Here is a 19693-nt window from a genome sequence, read left to right on the forward strand (position 1 = left end):
TGCCACAGGAGCACGTTGTTGATTTCCTTGTTTTTGTTTCTATGGGACTGAGTCATGATGTGACATCATCCTGACCTTGGGGACATTATTAGTATGTGCAACGTTTTCAGCTGAGTTTAAAAGCAAACAGGGAACAGTATGGAACCGTATTCTATGGAAAAGCAATGTCTAACTAAGCGGTAGCATCTTTGACTGTGCGACATGAAATAAACCTCAAGCTAAAGGTTCAGCAGTGAGGGCAAAGAATAAAGGAATGAAACAGTCGGAGCTTTTATCATTGATTCCACTGAGTTTCATTCCATTTAAAATATGGAACCACATTCTAATCATTTAATCATTAACATAACAATAGAAGTTACGAAGCGGGATCGGACTGAATGGTACAGACTGCTGCAGCGCTTGGAGGCTGTTCCCATGGCAACTGAACCGTTGCTAGGATACGGACAAGGAGAGGTATTTATGCTCCCCGAGAGAGTAATCAAGGCACAGAGTGTGTTCAGCTTTGTCAGCTCTGACCGGGATGAGTAATACATAAAACCCAGAGAGTGAAGTAGAGCTGCTGCTGCTGCTGCTGCTGCTGCTTCAGAGGAGCCGGAACGTATTAAATGTAGCATCAGGTCATCAACCGTCAGAGAGTAAACAATATTTTTAGGGTTTCATTTTTACTCCGATTTCGAGTAATTATTTGCTTTTTAATTCTTTTTTTCAAGAATTAAAAAGAAAAACACATCATCACTGCTTAAAGGGTTTAAAAGAGGGGATCAACTAAGGTCAAAGGTCATCCAGCGTTTAGCTACTGTGACTTTGAGCTACCTGCTGAAAGCGGAACGGCCCACACTGAACATAATCATCCAGCCACTGCTCATCCATCTGTGCCAGCTCTGCCTGTAGCTCCTGCTGAGAACAGGGGGTCACGACCTGCGGCACAGGCCGGTGGGGATACAAGTCACAGTCTGCTGCCCCCCCACAAGGTGACCTCGGTGGGACAGACAGGGGCAGCGACAGACTTTGCTCCAGTTTGGCTTTGACCAGAACTGGGAGCTTGCTGCCCTTTTGAGGCTTCACTGGCCGGTACTCCCAGCCTCTCAGGAGGCTCAGCGTCATATTGAGCCCAGAGAAGGAGCTCTCACTTGGGGGTTTGTCCCAGGACGTGTCCCTTCTCACTGGAGCCTCCTCTGTATCTTTCTCTGGTTCCGGTTCTTCTCTCCCTTTGTGGTTCGCAGGAGGGCAGCTCACATCCACGGCGGTGTCGAGAGATTCTACAGACGACGCTGGGCTAGGACTTGTCCGGTCACACGTCTCATCGGTGTCCACCCCCTCCAAAGGAGGCTCAAAGACGACAGCTGTAGCATCAGAGTCTGCCGAGGTTCTGCTGGGATCTTCGATCCCTAAGGTGGTTACTGAGTAGCGGGTAGACGGGCCGCAGGAGGTGCTCCTGCGTCCAACCCTTCGAGGAACCTTACACACAGCCTCGTAGTCAGAATCCGCCACACGGAGCGCCGCACACCCCCGGCATCTTCTTGGTTTCTGTCCAGAGAGGGAGTCTCCTCCCGAGCAGTGGTGGAGGTGGTCGTGATGCTGGGTGTAGGGCTCCAGAGTAGGGTCCTCTTTATCCGCCCAGGACTCATACACAGAGTAGGCCAGGTCCTCCTGGACCATATCAGAGTATCTCACATCATGCAAGGCTGACAAATCCACCACTGGGGAGTCTTCAGGTGCCACCTCCGTCCCGACAACTGCCCCACCACACTTGGGTGGAGCCACGCTTCCCTCCTCGGCGTTGTTCTTCCGGTACAGACCTCCGATACACTGCCTCAGCCGGTCTTTCTCCAGCAGCAGCTTGTGGAGGCGCTCCAGGGACAGCGCCTCCACTCGGGCGATCACTGTGTCGAAGCGGTACATGCGGTCCAGCATGAAGGTACACTTGGAGCAGGCGAACTCCCCGCGGCCATCTCTGGTCAGCTCACGGCCCAGAGCGTGGGACAGCAGCACCTGCAGATTGAGCTTCGCTGCCGGGTGGAAGATCCATCTCCGCTGGTTTCCACAGAGCTCCCGGGCACAGATCCTGCACGCCTCCTTCATCTTCACCACGTCCAGCATCACACCAGCTGGACACAGCGGATTCTGTCTATAAACCAGTGGGTTTGGTGGAAATCAGAGTCTTTAGGCTGCTGTGACTGGAGTTCAGCACAGATGTGGTCAGAAGAAGTTTCTAAAATCCAAACTAAAAATATGTGGAGTTAACAGAGCTGTTGTTAACGTTGGCTCAGTCACAGATAATTACAGAGTTCCTGTTCAGTGCAGTGATGGTCTGATGTTTGTCCTCATGTTCCTGAAGTGCTGTGTTTTACAGTTTCTGACCTCTGACAGTGATCAGCTCCATGAAACTGCTGATTTCTGAAATCTACACATTGATCTAATCCCTGAACTTCATTCAGTTGAACAATGAGCAGAAAGTTGGATTTAATGAAGCAGCTTGATGACACAGATCTCTTTCAGCAGGGTGGATGTGATTCGGTCCCACTTTCACTTCCTCTCCTCTCGTCTTTCTCCGTCTTTCTCCGTCTTTCTCCGTCTTTCTTCGTCTTTCTCCGTCTGATTTCCGTCTTTTCTCGGTCTTTTCTTCCTCTGATTTCCCGGTGTCGCGGTGTTTTCCGGCTTTAAATCACCGACTCTCTTTATGTAACAGCATCTCTTCGTTTCACTCCGACACGAACACGGAACACAGACCCGTCCGTCGTGTCGGTGATTCAAGAGTCTCCGGGTTCCTCCCGAGGCCCGGTTCGGGTTTCAGTCCCGCAGCAGCGGCTTCATCAGCTGAGGATGGAGGAGGAGGAGGAGGTGGAGGAGGAGGAGGAGGACTCCGACTCCGAGCGACGTCCAGCAGGTTTCACAACGAGGCAACGGGGACACACAGCGAAGATCGTCTCTGTCTGTGAAGATGGATCACTCCAGTGTGGGCTCCAGAAATCAGTTCTAGTTTTCTATATGAATTAATTAGCTAATTACCAACGACTACACGACTTCCACAAAAATATCCTGTATAGAACCAGAAAAAACTAATAAGTCTGTTCACAGTAATTAATGATGATGATGATGAATTTATTGTCCAAGGGCAGGAACCAGGAACCAGCTGAGGTCCCTCCACCCCGAATTATGTCAAATGTGTCTCGAAATCTTTTAGAAATGAAATTATTTATGTGAATGATTTTAAATGATGTGATGACACTCTGAATATAATGATCCCAGTAGTTTTAATTTGACCTTCAGTAGTTTTAGTTTGACCTTCAGTAGTTTTAGTTTGACCTTCAGTAGTTTTAATTTGACCTTCAGTAGTTTTAATTTGACCTTCAGTAGTTTTAGTTTGACCTTCAGTAGTTTTAATTTGACCTTCAGTAGTTTTAATTTGACCTTCAGTAGTTTTAATTTGACTTTTACATCTTTGTCTTTGTATCTATTTCTTTCTTTCTATTTATTTTTTTCTGTCCCTGAGATTCGTGTAGGAGTGAGACCTCTTGCTGCTGCCTGGACTGAACCATTCTACTGGAAACAGGGGGGTTTCTTCTACAGTTGAATTTCTATGTTTTTAAATTCAGTCTAATATAAAACATAAGAAGTTATGATGTATTATTATTTGTTAACACACAGTTTATTCAGTATCATTTATAAAGTAATTAATTAATTATCAATACCTTTAAAAGTGAAAAAGGTCTAATCTACATTTGATTAACTGATAATTTGACAATGATCCATTTTTAAAATATATTCATTGGACAGTTTTTATCTATATTTAAACATATTTAAATATTCCTACACTATGAGGTTAAATCTCCTCCAGGACCAGTGGGTTGTTGTGATCCAGTTTTAACTGTCACAGGGTTAAAAACCTGTCCTGGGTCGTGCAGCTGCTACAGTAACCAGGATTTTTAGAGTGCATCATTTTACCACTGAGGCTGATGATTCATTGTTTTCTGTACATGATGAGGTAATGACCTTGTAGCTACTGGATTTTAAACCTTTTAAGTATTTAATGTCATGCCGTGCTGATATTTGCAGCTGATGAAACATTAAATCAATGAAATATTGAGGGACTGCTGTGTCATTTTCTGCACTGAACACCATCTCAGTATGTTTTACTTCATTATAACTGCTCATTAAGTTTGAGGGTGTAGTGGCAGAAAGGACTCAGTGTTAAACGTCAGCACAATTTCTCTTTCCCTGCAAATCATCAGTGTCAAAACATTTAGTGACAGATTATTTAACGCTGAATAAAACACTCTGTGTTCCCAAAAGGCTTTTTCATATCGGTCACTCTGTTTGTCTGAGTGTGAACTGAAAAATCATTCCTGAGTGTTTCCATCAGGTTCATTAAATTCTCTAAATTGTCAGTGCGAAATGAGTTCATGTGTTTCCCGGGGGCATGCAGTCCCAGAATGAGAGAGAGAAGGGAGGGGGAGGTGAGGAAAGCAGGCGCTCACTTCCCTGGAGCTGGTGCCAGTGAATCACATGACGCCTTCATCAGACTGTGCTCTTAAAATGCTGATGTCATTTTCAGAAGACCGTCTTCTCACAGATAAGTGAGTCTGCGTCCCCCGTTTCATCGTCTCAGCTGTTCTCACATGTGATTGTTGTTTTCTGTGTGTGTGTCGACCACCGCAGGACTCGCTGACAGTCCTCTGGCCTGACTGTGTCTATTTGTCACCCAACAAACCTCTGGAGACATGACACCAAAACACTGATCGGCTAGAATGAGGCACGCAATCAAAAAACTATTAATCCTAATCAGAGATAAGTGCCAAACACAGCTGACAGCCCGCGCCCACGGTTTATTTTTCTCAAAGTGGCAGAAATACCAACGTGTGACAGCACAGAATTAACGCTGACGCAGACCCAAGAGGTGTCTCCACTGATTTTCCTTCTCTCCAACTTGTTGGTTTGCCAACCAAACTACTGATTCCTTCTGCAGCTGTCTGATGAAACAAGTCTCTGTGCGGGGCAGCCAGCAGACACCGAGCTGATTCTAATTATAACTGGCGTCAGAGGGGAAAACTGAAGCTCTTTAGCAGAACTGTACGTGTGAGCACACTGTGCAGTGAACCCTGATTCTCTGATCACTGCTGATAAGAGCGACCTGAGGGGCCTAATATTAGAAAGAGCAGCAATAGTTCCGATGATATGAGGGCAGGACATCCTCTTTTGAAGCCAGTAAGACTGGATTACCCCTAGACCTCAAGAACCCCAGAACTCAAAGTTTGTGGTTTGAGCTAAATTAACTTCCACGTATGAACGAGGACCATAAGGTGGTAACTGTGTCAAATGTAGGTTTAACACCTGTTGTACAGGTAGAAATCTCAAAAACATCAGTAATTTCATTGTTTAAGTAAAATGGTGGAATGATGACCTCAGTTAAAGTGCATTTGATAGATTTTATATCACAAGCTGATCTGCTTTTTAAGTGAAAGTGAAATGTGTTTAAGCTCAATTATTGGATGTCTGTGGGAAACATGATGTCCAGTTTGAGGCATCGCCCGCCTTCAGGTGAGCTACATGAAAAGAACAGTACAACATAGTAGTATAGTAAGTAGTTTACAAAGTGTATAAGACAAGAAAAGTAAGAACCACAGACAAACACAGAAGCAAAAAAGAAAAATAGAAAGAGTAAATGAGAGTAAAGAGAACCGTGTGCTGTTACATGTGTTGGAATTTTACTCAAATATATTTAAGGAAATATTCTCATTAAATGAATTCTTTAAGCAACAGAGATAAAACTAATCAGTACTGACTGCAGGGTAGACTTTGTACCACTAGGTGGAGCTAGTAGTCTGTGAACTGCAAAGGCTACTGATGAAATGAAAATGAGAAAGTCAGTCAGTGGTTCTGATGCTGTCAGGTTGGTTTAGTTAGTTTGTACCTAACTACCAAATAAAAGCCTGTTCATGTCTTCCTACCTGCATCTGTGCGTGGACTCTGCGCTCATCATGACTCTGTGGGTGGAGAAGTAAACATCAGGGTACTTTTACCAGTAGTCAGTACTCATGTTACACAGACAGTAATCCTGCCAGTGTTATTATTATATCCTCTCTACACAGGCTGAAAAAATAACCATACAGGGATATTCCTGTAAGTGAGCTGCACCATGCACACGTTTTTATCTTCACGGTGGCGTGCAGCTCTGCAGCTCTGCAGCTCTGCCAAAGTTCCACTGACCCAGTGTGGTAATAAAAACAGTCTGATATCTAAGTCTGGGGTTTGAGCCAAAACACTTGGATTAGAGAAATGAGAGATGAGGGCAACCACAGAGGAATGTAGCCTGTGCCCGTCTCATCTGATTGGGTCACGTTCAGAGCCGGGACCTGAGGCCTGGATCCAGATGTGCAGCTACTGTATCAAACCGCTCCATTTATTTTTGATTTATTTCCTGCTCATCACAAAATGTCCTAATTTTAGTTTTTCACCTAAGCTCCACAGATGTGTGATATAATTATTATATATTTACCTTAAAGATAGATGTAATACAGACTCTGAAACTGTGCATGTACTATTACCATGAAACCGTATAGGTACATGGCTTCTTATGAACCTCTAATGGTAGTTTCCCACAATGTTTATAAATCCAGGCCCAGGTATTCATGACATTTGAGAGGAGACATTGTCTGGTACAGGATTATAAATGCTCATTAGGTGTTGAGGGAGCACAGATACCTGAGTTCCCAACTCTTTCTTCTTGAGGGAGGAGGAGAGATTGTGAACTTGGACTTCAAGCTCGTCGACCCGGAGATCTAGTGAATGTTTTTCCTGCGTCAACTCCTCGATCACTCTGAGAAAGCAAGAGAACCAAAGTTAAAGCTGCAGTGAAGTTCAGGTGTCACTGCAGGTCGACGAGTGTCGGCAGCAGTGTCAGGACCAACAGAGCTGCTGGGAAAAAACATCTGACATGCTCAGGTGTTTCCACTGTGAAGTGTACCTGTCTTTCTCAGCCAGGACCTGCTGACTGAGCACTCCACCAGAGCCTCCACTCTCCTCCATCCTCTCCACCATCTCTCTCTCCAGATCCAGGCAGCGCTGGGCCTCAGAGTCGGCCAGTGAGGCCATCCGCTGGGCTTCACCTCGCGCCAGCTCGGCCTCCTGAACACACACAGCAGGTGAAGGAGGAACAGCTGGTAACTGTGTCATGAACAAAACTCATGTGCATCAGTATCAGTATGAGTGACTGTCTCCGGGAGTGCGTACCTCTTGTAGCAGCTGAACTTTGGTTTCCAGGATTTCTTGCATGTGGCTGATCTCCTCTTGCCGCTCTGCAAGGCGACGCTGCAGCTCCGCTTCATTGTGGTTGGACAGGATCTCTGCTGTTGACCTGGGGAGTTGCAGTTTGAGGATAATGATTGGACACAGGAAGCCACAAAATAAAAGGCCCAGAACGAGACATATGGGTGTTGAAACATTAGATTATTGACTGATGTCGTGGATAAGTTAAAAAAGGAACTTCTTCCTGTTCATCAAATTATGTGTTATGAACCAAAGTTCAGAGTGCAGATTAAATAAGTTAAGATAGAACAGGTGGAGAGAACTAATTTTCAGGCAGAAATAGATGAGTAGGAAAAGATTTGACCAAGAAATTCGGACACATGTTTAGGTTCTTACTGCTTGAGTCTCAGCTAAAACATGAAGCACTGTCAGACATAAAACACTTGTTGCATGAGTTAAAAAAAACTGATTCCAGGTCTCGTGACCTCCTGAGGACGAGGTGGAATTTCTTATGGTGGAGTCAGTCAGTCACAGCTCCAGCAGCCAGCAGGTCACACTCAGCTCCTCCTCCTCACATCTATCAGTCAGGCTCTGTTAATAGCTCAAATGATGAACTGTGGCCAAAGAGTTTATTTATGAAACAAGGCACCGGCAGAGAGAGAAAACGCTGCAGCACTCACCCCACACTCCACCTCTACACCAACTCATTTCATTATTTTGACAAAGAGTTAAATTGACTGATTGAACTAATTACTGTCTGCACTGTGTAATGAAGCTGATGGTGTTTTTCCTACAAACATCTATTAGGCGAAGAATCAGTCAAATAAGATTAATGGAGAGGATTTTTACACATGTTGATGCTCGACACAGTTTAAGGAGTGCAGAGAGGACTTTAGCATGATGGAACGGAAAATAATGATGCATGTTGAACTGACAGAAGTGTGGATCCCGGTCCATGTGCCCCCAGAAATTAATTCCAGAGTTTGGATTCATCTTGCATCAAGTATTTTATTGAAAGGTGTTAATGGACAAGCTGACACAATATTATTGCTATTCCTATGTTGAAACTGTATTAATTGATCAAACACACAGCATTTTACATAACATCTCCTAGAAAACTGTTTCTTATTAGCTCAACCAGCCAGCCGTGTGCAGAGGGAGGGGCCCTGAGGGCTCAGGCTCCTGCCCTTCTCCCAAATGAATCAAAGGTTCAACTCCTAACAATCATTAACCCCGTGGGGTCTTTGGCCATTTTTCCTTATTACTGATGCTCAACTCTTTGGTAAATAAACATTTCTATTCATTCATTCTACAAAGTAACTGACATACTGACGTTTTGGGCTATTTAAAGATGTTTACTGCACTAATGTCACTTTACATGATCAAAAGTTCCAGATGAATCAGAAGTGAATCAAAGTGAATCTGATTAAATGAAACAGAATTTTCAACATTTAATCTTTTTATCCATCCAGTCAAATGTTCACCTCAGGAGGAGAGGACATCCTGATATTGGCTGCCTGATTTTAAAATTCATTTACTTGGATTTGAAGCACTTCATGGTTTGAAGCAGCCTAATTCTCTGACATGCTTCCAGTTTATGAAGCAGTACGGCCTCTGGCACTATGAGGCGCTGGAACAGTCTTCTGCAGCCTGGTACTCCTTCCAGCTTTTTATCCTGTTTGCTGGCATCGTGATTTAGTCCTGTTCCTCTCCTGTGATTTTACACCAATGTTGTTTATTGTTCCTGTAGTTCAGTCCACTTGGACCAGTTATTTCTGGCACCTATCAACAGCAGTGTACAGTATACACAGGGGTTTCTGATCTCAGCTCCTATCGTTCTGCTTGGTGAGTGTGCTGCAGGAGAGGAGCTGCAGAAACTGAACCTCTGAGAGACAGACAGCTGCCTCACAGACAGGTGCTACAGCTTAAATAGTTCCAGACTCAGCAGCACAACAAACAACTCGGCGCCTCCGCCCTTTACTCTCCGTACTCTCTCCAAACCTCCCCCTTCAAAACAGACCCACGGCCGGTCCCTCACCCTCTCTTCACCCCCTCGCCCTCATCCCTTCTTCATCCTCCACCCCAGAACACAGAGCCACTTCATCCTCTTTAAAAGCATTTCAGTACCGAGTTCATACAAGACATTCCTCAGAGCTTAGTCCATGTTGTGATAGCTAGGTGAGACTACAGGCCAGCAGGCTCGCGTGTGATGAGAGGCTGCCAGGTCCTGAGGGCGACGGGGGCTCTGATGTACCGATGGACTCATGGGAAATAACCAAACTAGTGTTGAAAGCACTGTTTTTGTAGATCTCAGGCAGGTTTCCCTGAAGGCGTTTCAACAAGTCTGTGCAGCACAAGCAGCAGAATATTTGAAACCACTTGAGAATAAATATTGTAGACTGTAGACACGTAATATACTAGGGGTGAGTGAAATGTTGGAGACATTTAGAGGTTAGAGGTCTGGGGACCTAATTTAGTTCACTGATTATGAAGAATAGCGAACCGCGGTGGTTATCTGCAGGATGAAGTCAAATACTCACAGTGCTTTGTCCAAAAGCTGCTGTTTTTCTTCAAGTTCCTTCTTCAGACTCTCAACTTCGACCTTCAGCTCGATGTTCTGGAAAAGAAATTCATTTAGTAAAACAATGAGAAGTCGCATTAAGGCAGAGTAAATCTGAGACAGTCTGACTGTGTTCAGGGATTTGCACTGACAGATAGTGTCCTGTATTTTAAACCTTAGACTGTAGGTCCAGCATTGAGGCTAAAGAACAAATAATAGGACTGAATGATTGAGTTCAAATCTTCTGACTGACTCCATTGTCAACCAGTCCATTAGCCCACAGTCAGAATCTACACATGGTTCTACTGTATCAGTCAGGACAAACAAATCAGAAGTCAGCCTGTGTTAGCTTTTACTTAATTTATCACATTTATGCTCACTGTCAGTGGCTTTAGGTCATTAGGCAATTCAAAAACATAATTTGCGGAGTGGAAACAACAACATGTCACCAGTGGAATCAAACTTAATATATATTTTTTCATATGGAGTTCTGCACAGTGCTGCAGAGGCACTCCACAACACGTCTCACGCGCTGACCTGTATCTTTGGGAGCTCAATACATCTATAAATAGCTGACAGGGATATGAGCACCTGCTCTATCTGCCTCCCCCCAGTGTATAACCTCCACTCTATCCCCCTCCCTGCACCCAGCAACACCTCCACTTTTAACTTTTGGCCCTGAAAGCAGCAACAAACTGGACTGAACTGGCAGCCAGTCACTCACGTGCAGGTATGTGCCTGCAGCAGTGATTTTGTTTTCTGTGCATCAGTCTGGAATTACAGCACAGTGCTCCTACAGTGAACTTCATGTCCACGTGCAACAGGTCCAATTACTGACACACAACACAGGTGCACAGAAGGTGCTGCTGGTTACACGGTGCCATAAATGAAAGGTCACAGCAAAGAGGACTGACATGCACATGTATACAGCGAGAATGCACGTGTGTGTGCAAACAGCAGGCTAAAGGCTCTCAGACAACACAATGTGGGTCATTGGATCTATTGTGGCTGATAGAAAACAGGTCAGACAGTTAAAACAACTGTTCTCTCAGCAGACATGTGGGTCTCTTTAGAAACACTGTACTGCTGCCTGTCAGCGTCCTTCAACTGTCCTGATAGGCTCATTGTTTTTGTAATTTTCACTTTCACACACGTTTAAAGAAAAACAGTCTTAGGGTTTTACTTTCTGCTGCAAAGACTGTGTTGAGCACTAGTCACTGCAACGGGGTCACAGAGGTCAAAGACCGTATATAAAAATAAAAATAAAGATAAAACCCCAGAAAAATCTACATTTTAAACTTTGGAAGTTTTAAAGATCTCAGTCAACATCACAAACACACAGAACAGCTTCCACAAGTCTGCTTAAAAAAAATCTAACTCAGGTTTTTATTCATAAGACTGTGAAATGACAATTTCTTTTTTTTTACACAGTGCACACACGTGATGAAGGACCACCTGTCCTGTGATTACAAGCACGTTAAATCTGTTTGGAGGATTACAAATTTGAACTCTCTGTGTCAATGTTACTTTTCACAAATTGTTACTTTCAGTAAGTAAAAATACTTTTTGATCTTGAGAGTAGAAACCAAAGAAAGTGTCATTTCAGGGCATCATTCAGTTCATCTGGGCTCCGTAGTGACTCAGAGGCCATAGCTACCTGTTCATTTCACCTTGACAGGATTGAGAAAAGCTGGAGTGTTGCTGAATCAGTCAAAGGCAGAAACGTGGGAGTGACACTGAATGAAGTGTTGCAGAGCAGCCTGAGACCTGCTGCCAGGACCAGTTACTGTCTGACACAAACCTGCAGCTCTGAAAACAACAAGCGCCGCTGTGCTGCAACACAAACAACTATAGATGTGCATCATGTGAATGCTAGCAGTGTGGTTTTTCAGATGAATTAGGTCACTCACCCTCTTGTGCACGTCATCGCTGCTCTCCTCAAACTTCTGCTGGATTTTCTCCTCCAGGAAATAGATCCTGAGCTTCAGGCTGAAGTTCTCCTTCTTCAGGTCGTTCAGGTGCTGCGAGATAGTGCGGCAACCACGGAAACCAGGGTTAGACATGATGACAGGTGCCTCTTTTGTAGGGGGCACAGCAGCCCCCCATTTACCGCAGCATAAATGAAAAGACAGGGCTGAAGATGATCAGAGCTGTGAGAGTGAAAAACCAAACTATCCTGATGATACAGGAAATAAATGAGGTCTGTGCTCGTTCCTGCTGTCACACATCAAGAGACGGGAACAAGAACAGAGAAACAGTCAAAACACAAAGTGGACGTGAGCTTCTCCCAGTGTGGATTTGTTTCAGGAGGGTCAGGTCAGGGATGGCACACAGACAGGCAGGAGGGGATTATGGGAGCTGGGAGGGGGCAATGGTTTCCTTTTTTACCATGAGGAAGTCATGCCAGGAATCTGAAGCTGGAGAGAGTGTGTTGATAACAGGCACAAGTGCTGCGCTGCTGTAGAACCTCTGAATGGGACATGGTGTATTTTATCATGTGCCCAGTGTGGCTGACTTCAGCTTAGAACAGAGTTCAAGTGGCTCCATTAAAATGGCTCGAAACCACAAACAACGGATATTTACTGTGTGTTTGAGTGGATATTACACAGCTACAAAACCTCATGAGGTCCATGTGGCTGTTTGTTTCCCATCCCCTGCAGATAGGTGACTTCTGGGTGTAAGTGAGAACCCCAGAAAGGACCTACCACAGCTGAGCAGCTTCATTCTGACTGAACAGAGGCTTCGACTGAGTGTTACTGACAGCTGCTGCTGAAAATATCAAATCTAGAGTTAGGAGACGAACTTCTTCACCGTCTTTAATGTCACAAGGCCGAGAAAAGATTCAGAAAAAATAATGAGGAGAATGTGAATCAACTGATGTTAAAAAGACATCATCTGTTTCCACAGACCTACTAACTGACTGTCTTTGAAATGCATTAATAAAACTGTGCTTCTTTTAGTTTTTTCATGTTACAGAGACGTCTAAAAGCCTTATTTAGCTCATCCTAGCACATTTCAGCCTGGACGTCGACCTAAGGGAAACAAAAGCATGCAAACAGAAAGGCTGCATTCAGAGAACTTTAATTTCTACCAGTAAGAGACCTGTTCACTCCTGTTCACTCCTGATCTGCCGGCTTAAAACTACTCTGACACTCTTATGATTTTCAGACAGTGTGTGACCACAGGGAGGCAGTAACACTCCACCTGAGGCCACACATCCCAACGTCGTTGCAGGTCTTGCAGAACTGCAGCGATCCAAAGGCTATTTAAGGAAGCTGTTGCCTTACGGCTGTCACTGAGGAATGCTGCGCTGGGAGATGCTGATCACACATGCAAGGCTGTCCAACATGCTGGCACTCGGTGTGAGACTGGCTGCAGATTACAGCTACACACAAGCACATGGCTGAATGCACACAAATAAATGCACACAAAGAAACAAACACATTCTCTCTCATAACCTTATCTGGATTTAGACCTTTCTAGATATTTATCCGGTCTGTCATATGTAACAAAAACTTTTTGTATTTCCCTAAAAACCTCAGTGTACAAAGTTATGACTGTGCATGTGTATAAAATAACCACACATCTGCTTCTCATTGGGCTTATATCTGTCATTAAAGCAATGATAGCAATGTCAATTCAGCGGAGTTTGTTTTCATCATTTTCATCCTAATTATTGCTGCAATAATCTTTTCTGAAATCTTGACATGTAAATTACATTAAATAAATAAAGATGGTAACATTTTTGAAAAGCAGGGGGTTAAATCTCTAAGCAGGGCTAAGACAGATGGAATTTAGTGAGATGTGTAACAAACCTGATCAGAGTAAAGTTCACAAAGTTCAAAATGCATTCAAAGCTGTTTTCAACCTATTTCAAGGCTCTCCAAGAATTTACAAGCTTAAAGTATTAGTACGTTTTCAATTGATGTTTTGCTATTAACATTCAGGACTAGGAGATAATTTGATGATAAGAAGATAAAGTGAATGTACTGAGAATATTTTGTCTGATGTAAACCTGAATACATAAGATTTATGAAGCACAAGCTGCAGGCATTGAAAGTGAATTAAACCCTGCTGTTAGAATAAAGACAAATGAAATAATTATTATTTACATTATTAATGAATCAAATGATCATTTTTAGGATTTAGAGAATAGTTGTCTGTTCTAAAAATGATCATCACTATTTCCCTGAAGCTAAAGTGACATCTTCAAATAATCAGTTTACAGTGATGAAAAGTCTCCAGTTCCAAAAAATCAGAACAACTTTACTTAATTATTATTTCTACTTTCTAATTGCATACAGTACACATAGAAAAGACATTTTACTTCCACAGTTTCCAGATAAAATCATGTGAGCAGTGTCTTGTTAGCCTGAAACCTTGTGTTCAAAACTATGATTAGTGATAATTTTATCTACATTTATTCATCAATTTCCAACAATGAAGAAGAAAGATTAGACCTGAAATATATAGCTGGTGGTGATACTTCATAACAAAAGCACATAAAAAAAACAAATAAAACCCAATAATTCCTCCAAAAACTCGACTAGAAGAGAAGTCTGTCTTCTGCTCTGGGTCACATGCTGTAAGCAGCGATCAATGATCGAAGTGGACACACACGAGTGACGGTTGGCCAAAACGTTCAAGTGCATCACTTAAACTGAAAACCAATCTGGATTGGAAGAAAGCTGGAGAGGCAGCGGCTCATCCAGAGGTCACGCAGAGAGACGGCTGAATTTATTACAACACAACATGCCCGTGAAATGAAATCATCCTGATTCTACAGGACTTTTCCAGCATCAGAGCAAAATCCAACACTAGAAAAGGAGGAAAAAAGCTGCATTAGAACATTTTTCCAGGCTCTCGCTGCTCTAACTTCTACCCCACCGCATCTTATTATTAAGGAACAAACTCCAGCCTCTGGAAGTAGAATCAGAAATGATCAAGACCTGAAATATACGGGTACAACGGAGAATCTACACCAGATATGTTCTACTGTCCCTTTTCACGTGCACGCACTGACCACTGATTTGTTGCTGCAGCAGGGGGAGGCAGCCATAACTGTTTATGAAGCCGGGCTCTCTGCCTCATCTTCATGTCAAGAAAGGTTTGAATCCAACTCTGAATGAGAGTGAAATTGGAAATTTGCATGTGAGTTTGTGTGTGTGTGTGTATGTGTGTGTGTGTGTGTATGTGTGTGTGCGCGCTCCACATTGGCAGAGCGCTGGGAGTTTTCCCCCTTTACCGGTAACAGGAGCTCCTTGATGCCAGCTAAGTCGACATTTTCCAGCCCTGCTCTCTGGCAGTGCCAAGCCCCTAATGAAATTCTGCAGGGGGAATGTCTGATTGTGTTTATTGTGCTGCCACAGTCCACGGTAGACAGACATGGTGGTTAAAAATGATCATTTGTAAACCTAATTAAATCATCAAGAGAGCCACTAAAAATATCCCCAGGAGCTAATTAAAATCATGAACAGAAGAAGGACTAATGCACTGAAAAAGCACACTTGAGAAACCAGATAAAACCTGCAGACGGGGGGATGCTGCTACATAATTTCTTACATATGTTAAGTCAGGTCATTCTTATTTATATTGTTGTGGCTTAAAGGAAGAGTTTGTTTGCTTACAGAGTGAAATTCAGATCTGCTAACATATCAGTGCTGTGTGTGTGTGTTGAGTACTGAGCTGGAATCAGGATGTTGTTAGCTTAGCTTAGCATAAATACTGGAAGCAAAGGGAAACAGCTAGCCTGGCTCTGTCCAAAAATGATGTGCTGTGTCAGGTTCATATAATCTATAGATCAAATAAATGTAAAATAATCACGACTGTTCGCAACTCAACAGGAAAACACACAGAAAGATTCAAAATGTTCTGATGCTTCATTTTACCTTCATATATGTATCTGAAAACATTATTGCACAGAACAACTGTGGAAACTCTGATATCATGTACTTATGAGTAAAACTTCATGCTGTGTATTTTTATGTTGTTCATAATAAAATTCCACCAATGACCAAAACCCTGCAACAGGTTACTTTATACCCTTAAAATAGATTAACAAGGGAGAGAAGGCCACAGGCTACTGTTCTCACACTGCAAACAAAAACAGAATCTAAATCTATCAAGAAACTTTTAACAAGCGTGTAAATTAACTTTATTTATCTTTCTTTTATTTTCCAGTGAATAATCATTTCTCCTCACACCACGAGACTAATAATGATGTGCAAAAAAGGTGGGCTGACGTTCAATGAAAACACAGCTCCTCGTTTGAGCTTTATTTATTAGGAACATTTATCAAGCAGAAAATTTAAAAGACTGGCTTTGTGCGAAGGAGAGAGCGCCCAACTGAGCCTGTACTACAAGTTAATGTCTGTCTGGACTGTCAGCAAAGAACCAACTAAACAGAATGTCAAAAAAAGTCCAATTTTACAGTTGGAAGAATTTTAATGCTGTAAAAATCCCATAAATACACTGTTACGTAAAAGTCCGGCTGACTGATTGCAAACCTGGCAACACTGCCCACAATGGTCTAATACAACAAACAATATTAAGATGATAGCAAATCATTATATTGATTTTATCTCATCTGAACCAAAATCCATAAAATATAAAGTTAGAAACCTCAATGTGTCTGAATAATAATAATATAATAATCAGTCAACACAGAGTTATGGCAGAAAAATCAACAACGTGCAAGTCGTTCCTTCAAACCACCAGGAAACCAAATAACTCACAGATAATGAGCAGTTTTCACTATTCAATAAGTCTAATGGGATCTACATGAACTGCACTAGTACAAAGAGCTGTCTCAGGGGACCCACAAACAATTACACATCTCTGTGTCACAACTGTTGTAGACAGAAGACATTACAGAGGCTGGAGGATCTGTGAACTTAGGGCTCATCTCATCTCCCTCCTCTCACTTTTCTTCTCTCTTTGGTTTTGATAAAATCATTCCCACATGTGGTGGCAGCAGCTGCATGCGAGTGAAGGATGGTGCGGTGTGAAGGAGGTGGCAGCGGAGGGTCGGTCAGCTCAGTGCCAACCTCCCATCAGGGTTTCCTGGGATGGAACAGTACCAGTGCATGGAGGGCATTCGATGGCTTTTCCAGCCTGTCGGCCAACTTTAGTCAAGACAAAACAAACAAAAAAACACCCAAGACTGTGACACGTTGACTCCATCTAATTGACACATTTAGTTCCAATAGGTTTATACTCGCCAGCACTTATTTTCCAACCCCCAAAGACGGGTTTAATGATGCACAAATGCATACTCCACATCCCGTAATGTGCATGACGAGGACTAAATGCGTGGTATGTCAAGATGAGGTCAAGATGAGCGTGTCGCATGCAGCCTGCAGCAGCGGTTTCACTGGGACAGGGCTGGTCACACAGCTGAAGGAACCCTGGCTGGCCTCCGTGTTTAGCTGCAGCCCTCCCTGCGTTTCCATGGCTATTTACTCTGAGCGCCATTGTTTTGCTTTAATGATGCCAAAAGAACAAGAGGCATGAAGCAAAACAGGATCTGAATCTCTTTAACAGCACACACGCTGACTCCAGACGTTCAGATAAGGACTGCAGCAGCGGAGCGAAGCCTGAGCTGGAAATTATTCACCTCTTCTCCACAGTGAGGACAACAGCAGGTCCGAGCCAAATCCACTTTATAACACAGGATTAAACGCACTCTTTCTTCGAAACCAAAGCATGCCGGCAAATCATCTGAGCTGACATGAAGTTCTGAGTGAAATCACATTACAGGCTGTTTGGGAGGAAGCAGCAGGCATAAATAACAAGTACACCTCCTTTATACTCCATTAGGATCTTTGGCAGAAGTCACAAAAAGGTTTTAGGATTCGTGTCCTTGAAAGCTTTCATTTTCTACCAGGCCTGAGGAAACTACTTTGAAACTGGATTTTGCAACCTCCCACACAGCAAATCAAATAGATTTTGGTAGCAGTGGTTGGTCCAGTGGCCCCAAACTGGACCAACCACTGGACTCGAAACCATCCTCTCCTGTTCACTTTGGGCTACATCACATAAAAAACAAGCTAAATCTGATCAAAAGATTTTTCGAGCACTGAGTGGCACCTTGTCTACTCCGGTTTTCATAACTCTGTCCACTGGACAGAAATCAACGATGGAGTTCTGTTAAAAGTGAAGCTGGACTTCAATACACTGCTCTCCATAACCGAGAACTTTAGAAAAATAAGCGAGCAATAAAAAGCATGACGCGTTGGCTGGCCTTGTTCGGCCCTGTAGTGGAAACCAAAGTTTTCTATTCTTGACCAAACAGTCACATACTAAAAGGTTACAGCTACCACAGTGTGTGTGGAATTAACAGTCTATTTCAGCTGAAACCACAGCTGATGTCATGCAGAGAGCAGAGTCATGGATACTGCATTTGATTGAGACAAGGTTGGGTCACTTATACCTGTTCCCTGACTGAAAGGCTGCATCAAGCTAATGAACAAGGAGGCCTGTACATCCACACAGAGGCCGTACTTAAGTTCCACAGTGGATCTTACAAAATACAACGATCACCTTCTGCCAGGTGGAACTCACAAAAGACAGTTCCAATTTAACTGGATGGGTGACTTTAAAAGAGTGGAACTGACTCCTCGACTGTGGGAATGCGCTCATTGGATCAGGATCAGATGTTCCAGCATGACTTCCCCTCCTGACCCAGGCTGTCTGAGATACCTGACCCCCCGGAAGTGGGTGCAGGCTGTGACGGATGGCCTAGAGCCCATAACTCTGCTGATGATGCAGCGTGATACTCCCAGAGAGGGAGGAAGGAGAGACTGGAGCAGGGCCTGGACTCAGACAGCTCCTGGGGCTAAAACACAGATGCTGCTGCTGATGGCTGCAAGTCCGGCCAGTCTGCAAAAGAGAAAATCATGTCAACACTTAGGGGTCCGTGGAATCTGTCTTTCCAGGACTATTCTGTGTCCACATTTGTGTTTACCTACGATTAAGTGTAGTAGAGAGGTGTGTACACGTCCGTCTGCTGACATGTCAGCGCGTATTTATATCTCAGTATTAACTCCAAAGCCACGTTTCACCAGGACGAAGGTGAGACGCAGAAAAATCTGAAATCTATAACAAACAGTTTTTTCTGTCAGCTCTGACACCCGACACTCCTTCCATCAGCCCTTCATCCCTCCATCCTCCTTCATTGAGAGGTGTGAGCGCTGTGAGTCAGCCAAAGAGGAAATGACCTCATCCAGGGACCGTGGGGATGGGAGATGGACACAAAGATAAAAGCAGCATGCTCTCAAGGAGGAGGGGGTTAGAGCTGAGATCAGTAGAGGAGGGGGAACACATACTGTACCAGCCTGGGGCCTGGCTGGAGTGTGGCCAAGCATCCAAATATATGTGCAACAATGATTCGAAGTTTAAAAGGTTGAAAATGAATGAAGAGTTTTTAAAACACGTCAGTCGGGAACAAACACTAAACTTTCACCTTCTCTGAATGAGAATTTGTTGCTTTGTTGAATCTTCCTGGGGTTTGAACTGTTGGTTGAACAAAATTAGCAACTTGAAGATAATTTTGCACTTGTAGAACCAAAAGATTAATTTAAAAAGTGCTGAGATAATAATTAATAATTCTAAAAAAAATTGAAAAAAGTGATTTCTTAATAGAAAATGTGAATCTAAAAAAATAATGTGGACATCACACATCACGAAATCTGGATTATAAATAGATTTTACATTTAGTCATTTGTATTTAAAGCAGTTCACAAGCTGCACTTACACACAAAGAGCAAGTTTGGGCTCAGTGTTGCTCGCAGACGCTTCGTCATGTGGCCAAGAACCAACAAACCACCACCCCTGGTAGACGACCATTCCTCTAACTGACCACAGCTGCAATAAGTGCAAGAAAATACA

At 43.4% G+C, this 19693-nt stretch overlaps 1 protein-coding gene across 6 annotated transcripts in view; it reads right to left on the reverse strand.

The window, feature by feature from the left end:
- Positions 1-19693, reverse strand: part of pde4dip (phosphodiesterase 4D interacting protein) — a 66194-nt gene that overhangs the window by 23199 nt on the left and 23302 nt on the right. For 2 of the 6 annotated variants that reach the window (XM_026342955.1, XM_026342943.1), the window contains exon 1: positions 814-2917. In XM_026342955.1, the coding sequence (XP_026198740.1) occupies positions 814-2100 (1287 nt within the window). In that variant the 5' untranslated portion in view covers positions 2101-2917. Of the gene's footprint in view, positions 1-813; positions 2918-5948; positions 5985-6702; positions 6818-6964; positions 7126-7230; positions 7355-9785; positions 9863-11715; positions 11827-19693 lie in introns of those variants that run through there. The other 4 variants (XM_026342964.1, XM_026342950.1, XM_026342970.1 and 1 more) reach the window with 3 other exon arrangements.

Source organism: Anabas testudineus, chromosome 4, assembly GCF_900324465.2.
Source record: "Anabas testudineus chromosome 4, fAnaTes1.2, whole genome shotgun sequence".
NCBI lineage: Eukaryota > Metazoa > Chordata > Actinopteri > Anabantiformes > Anabantidae > Anabas > Anabas testudineus.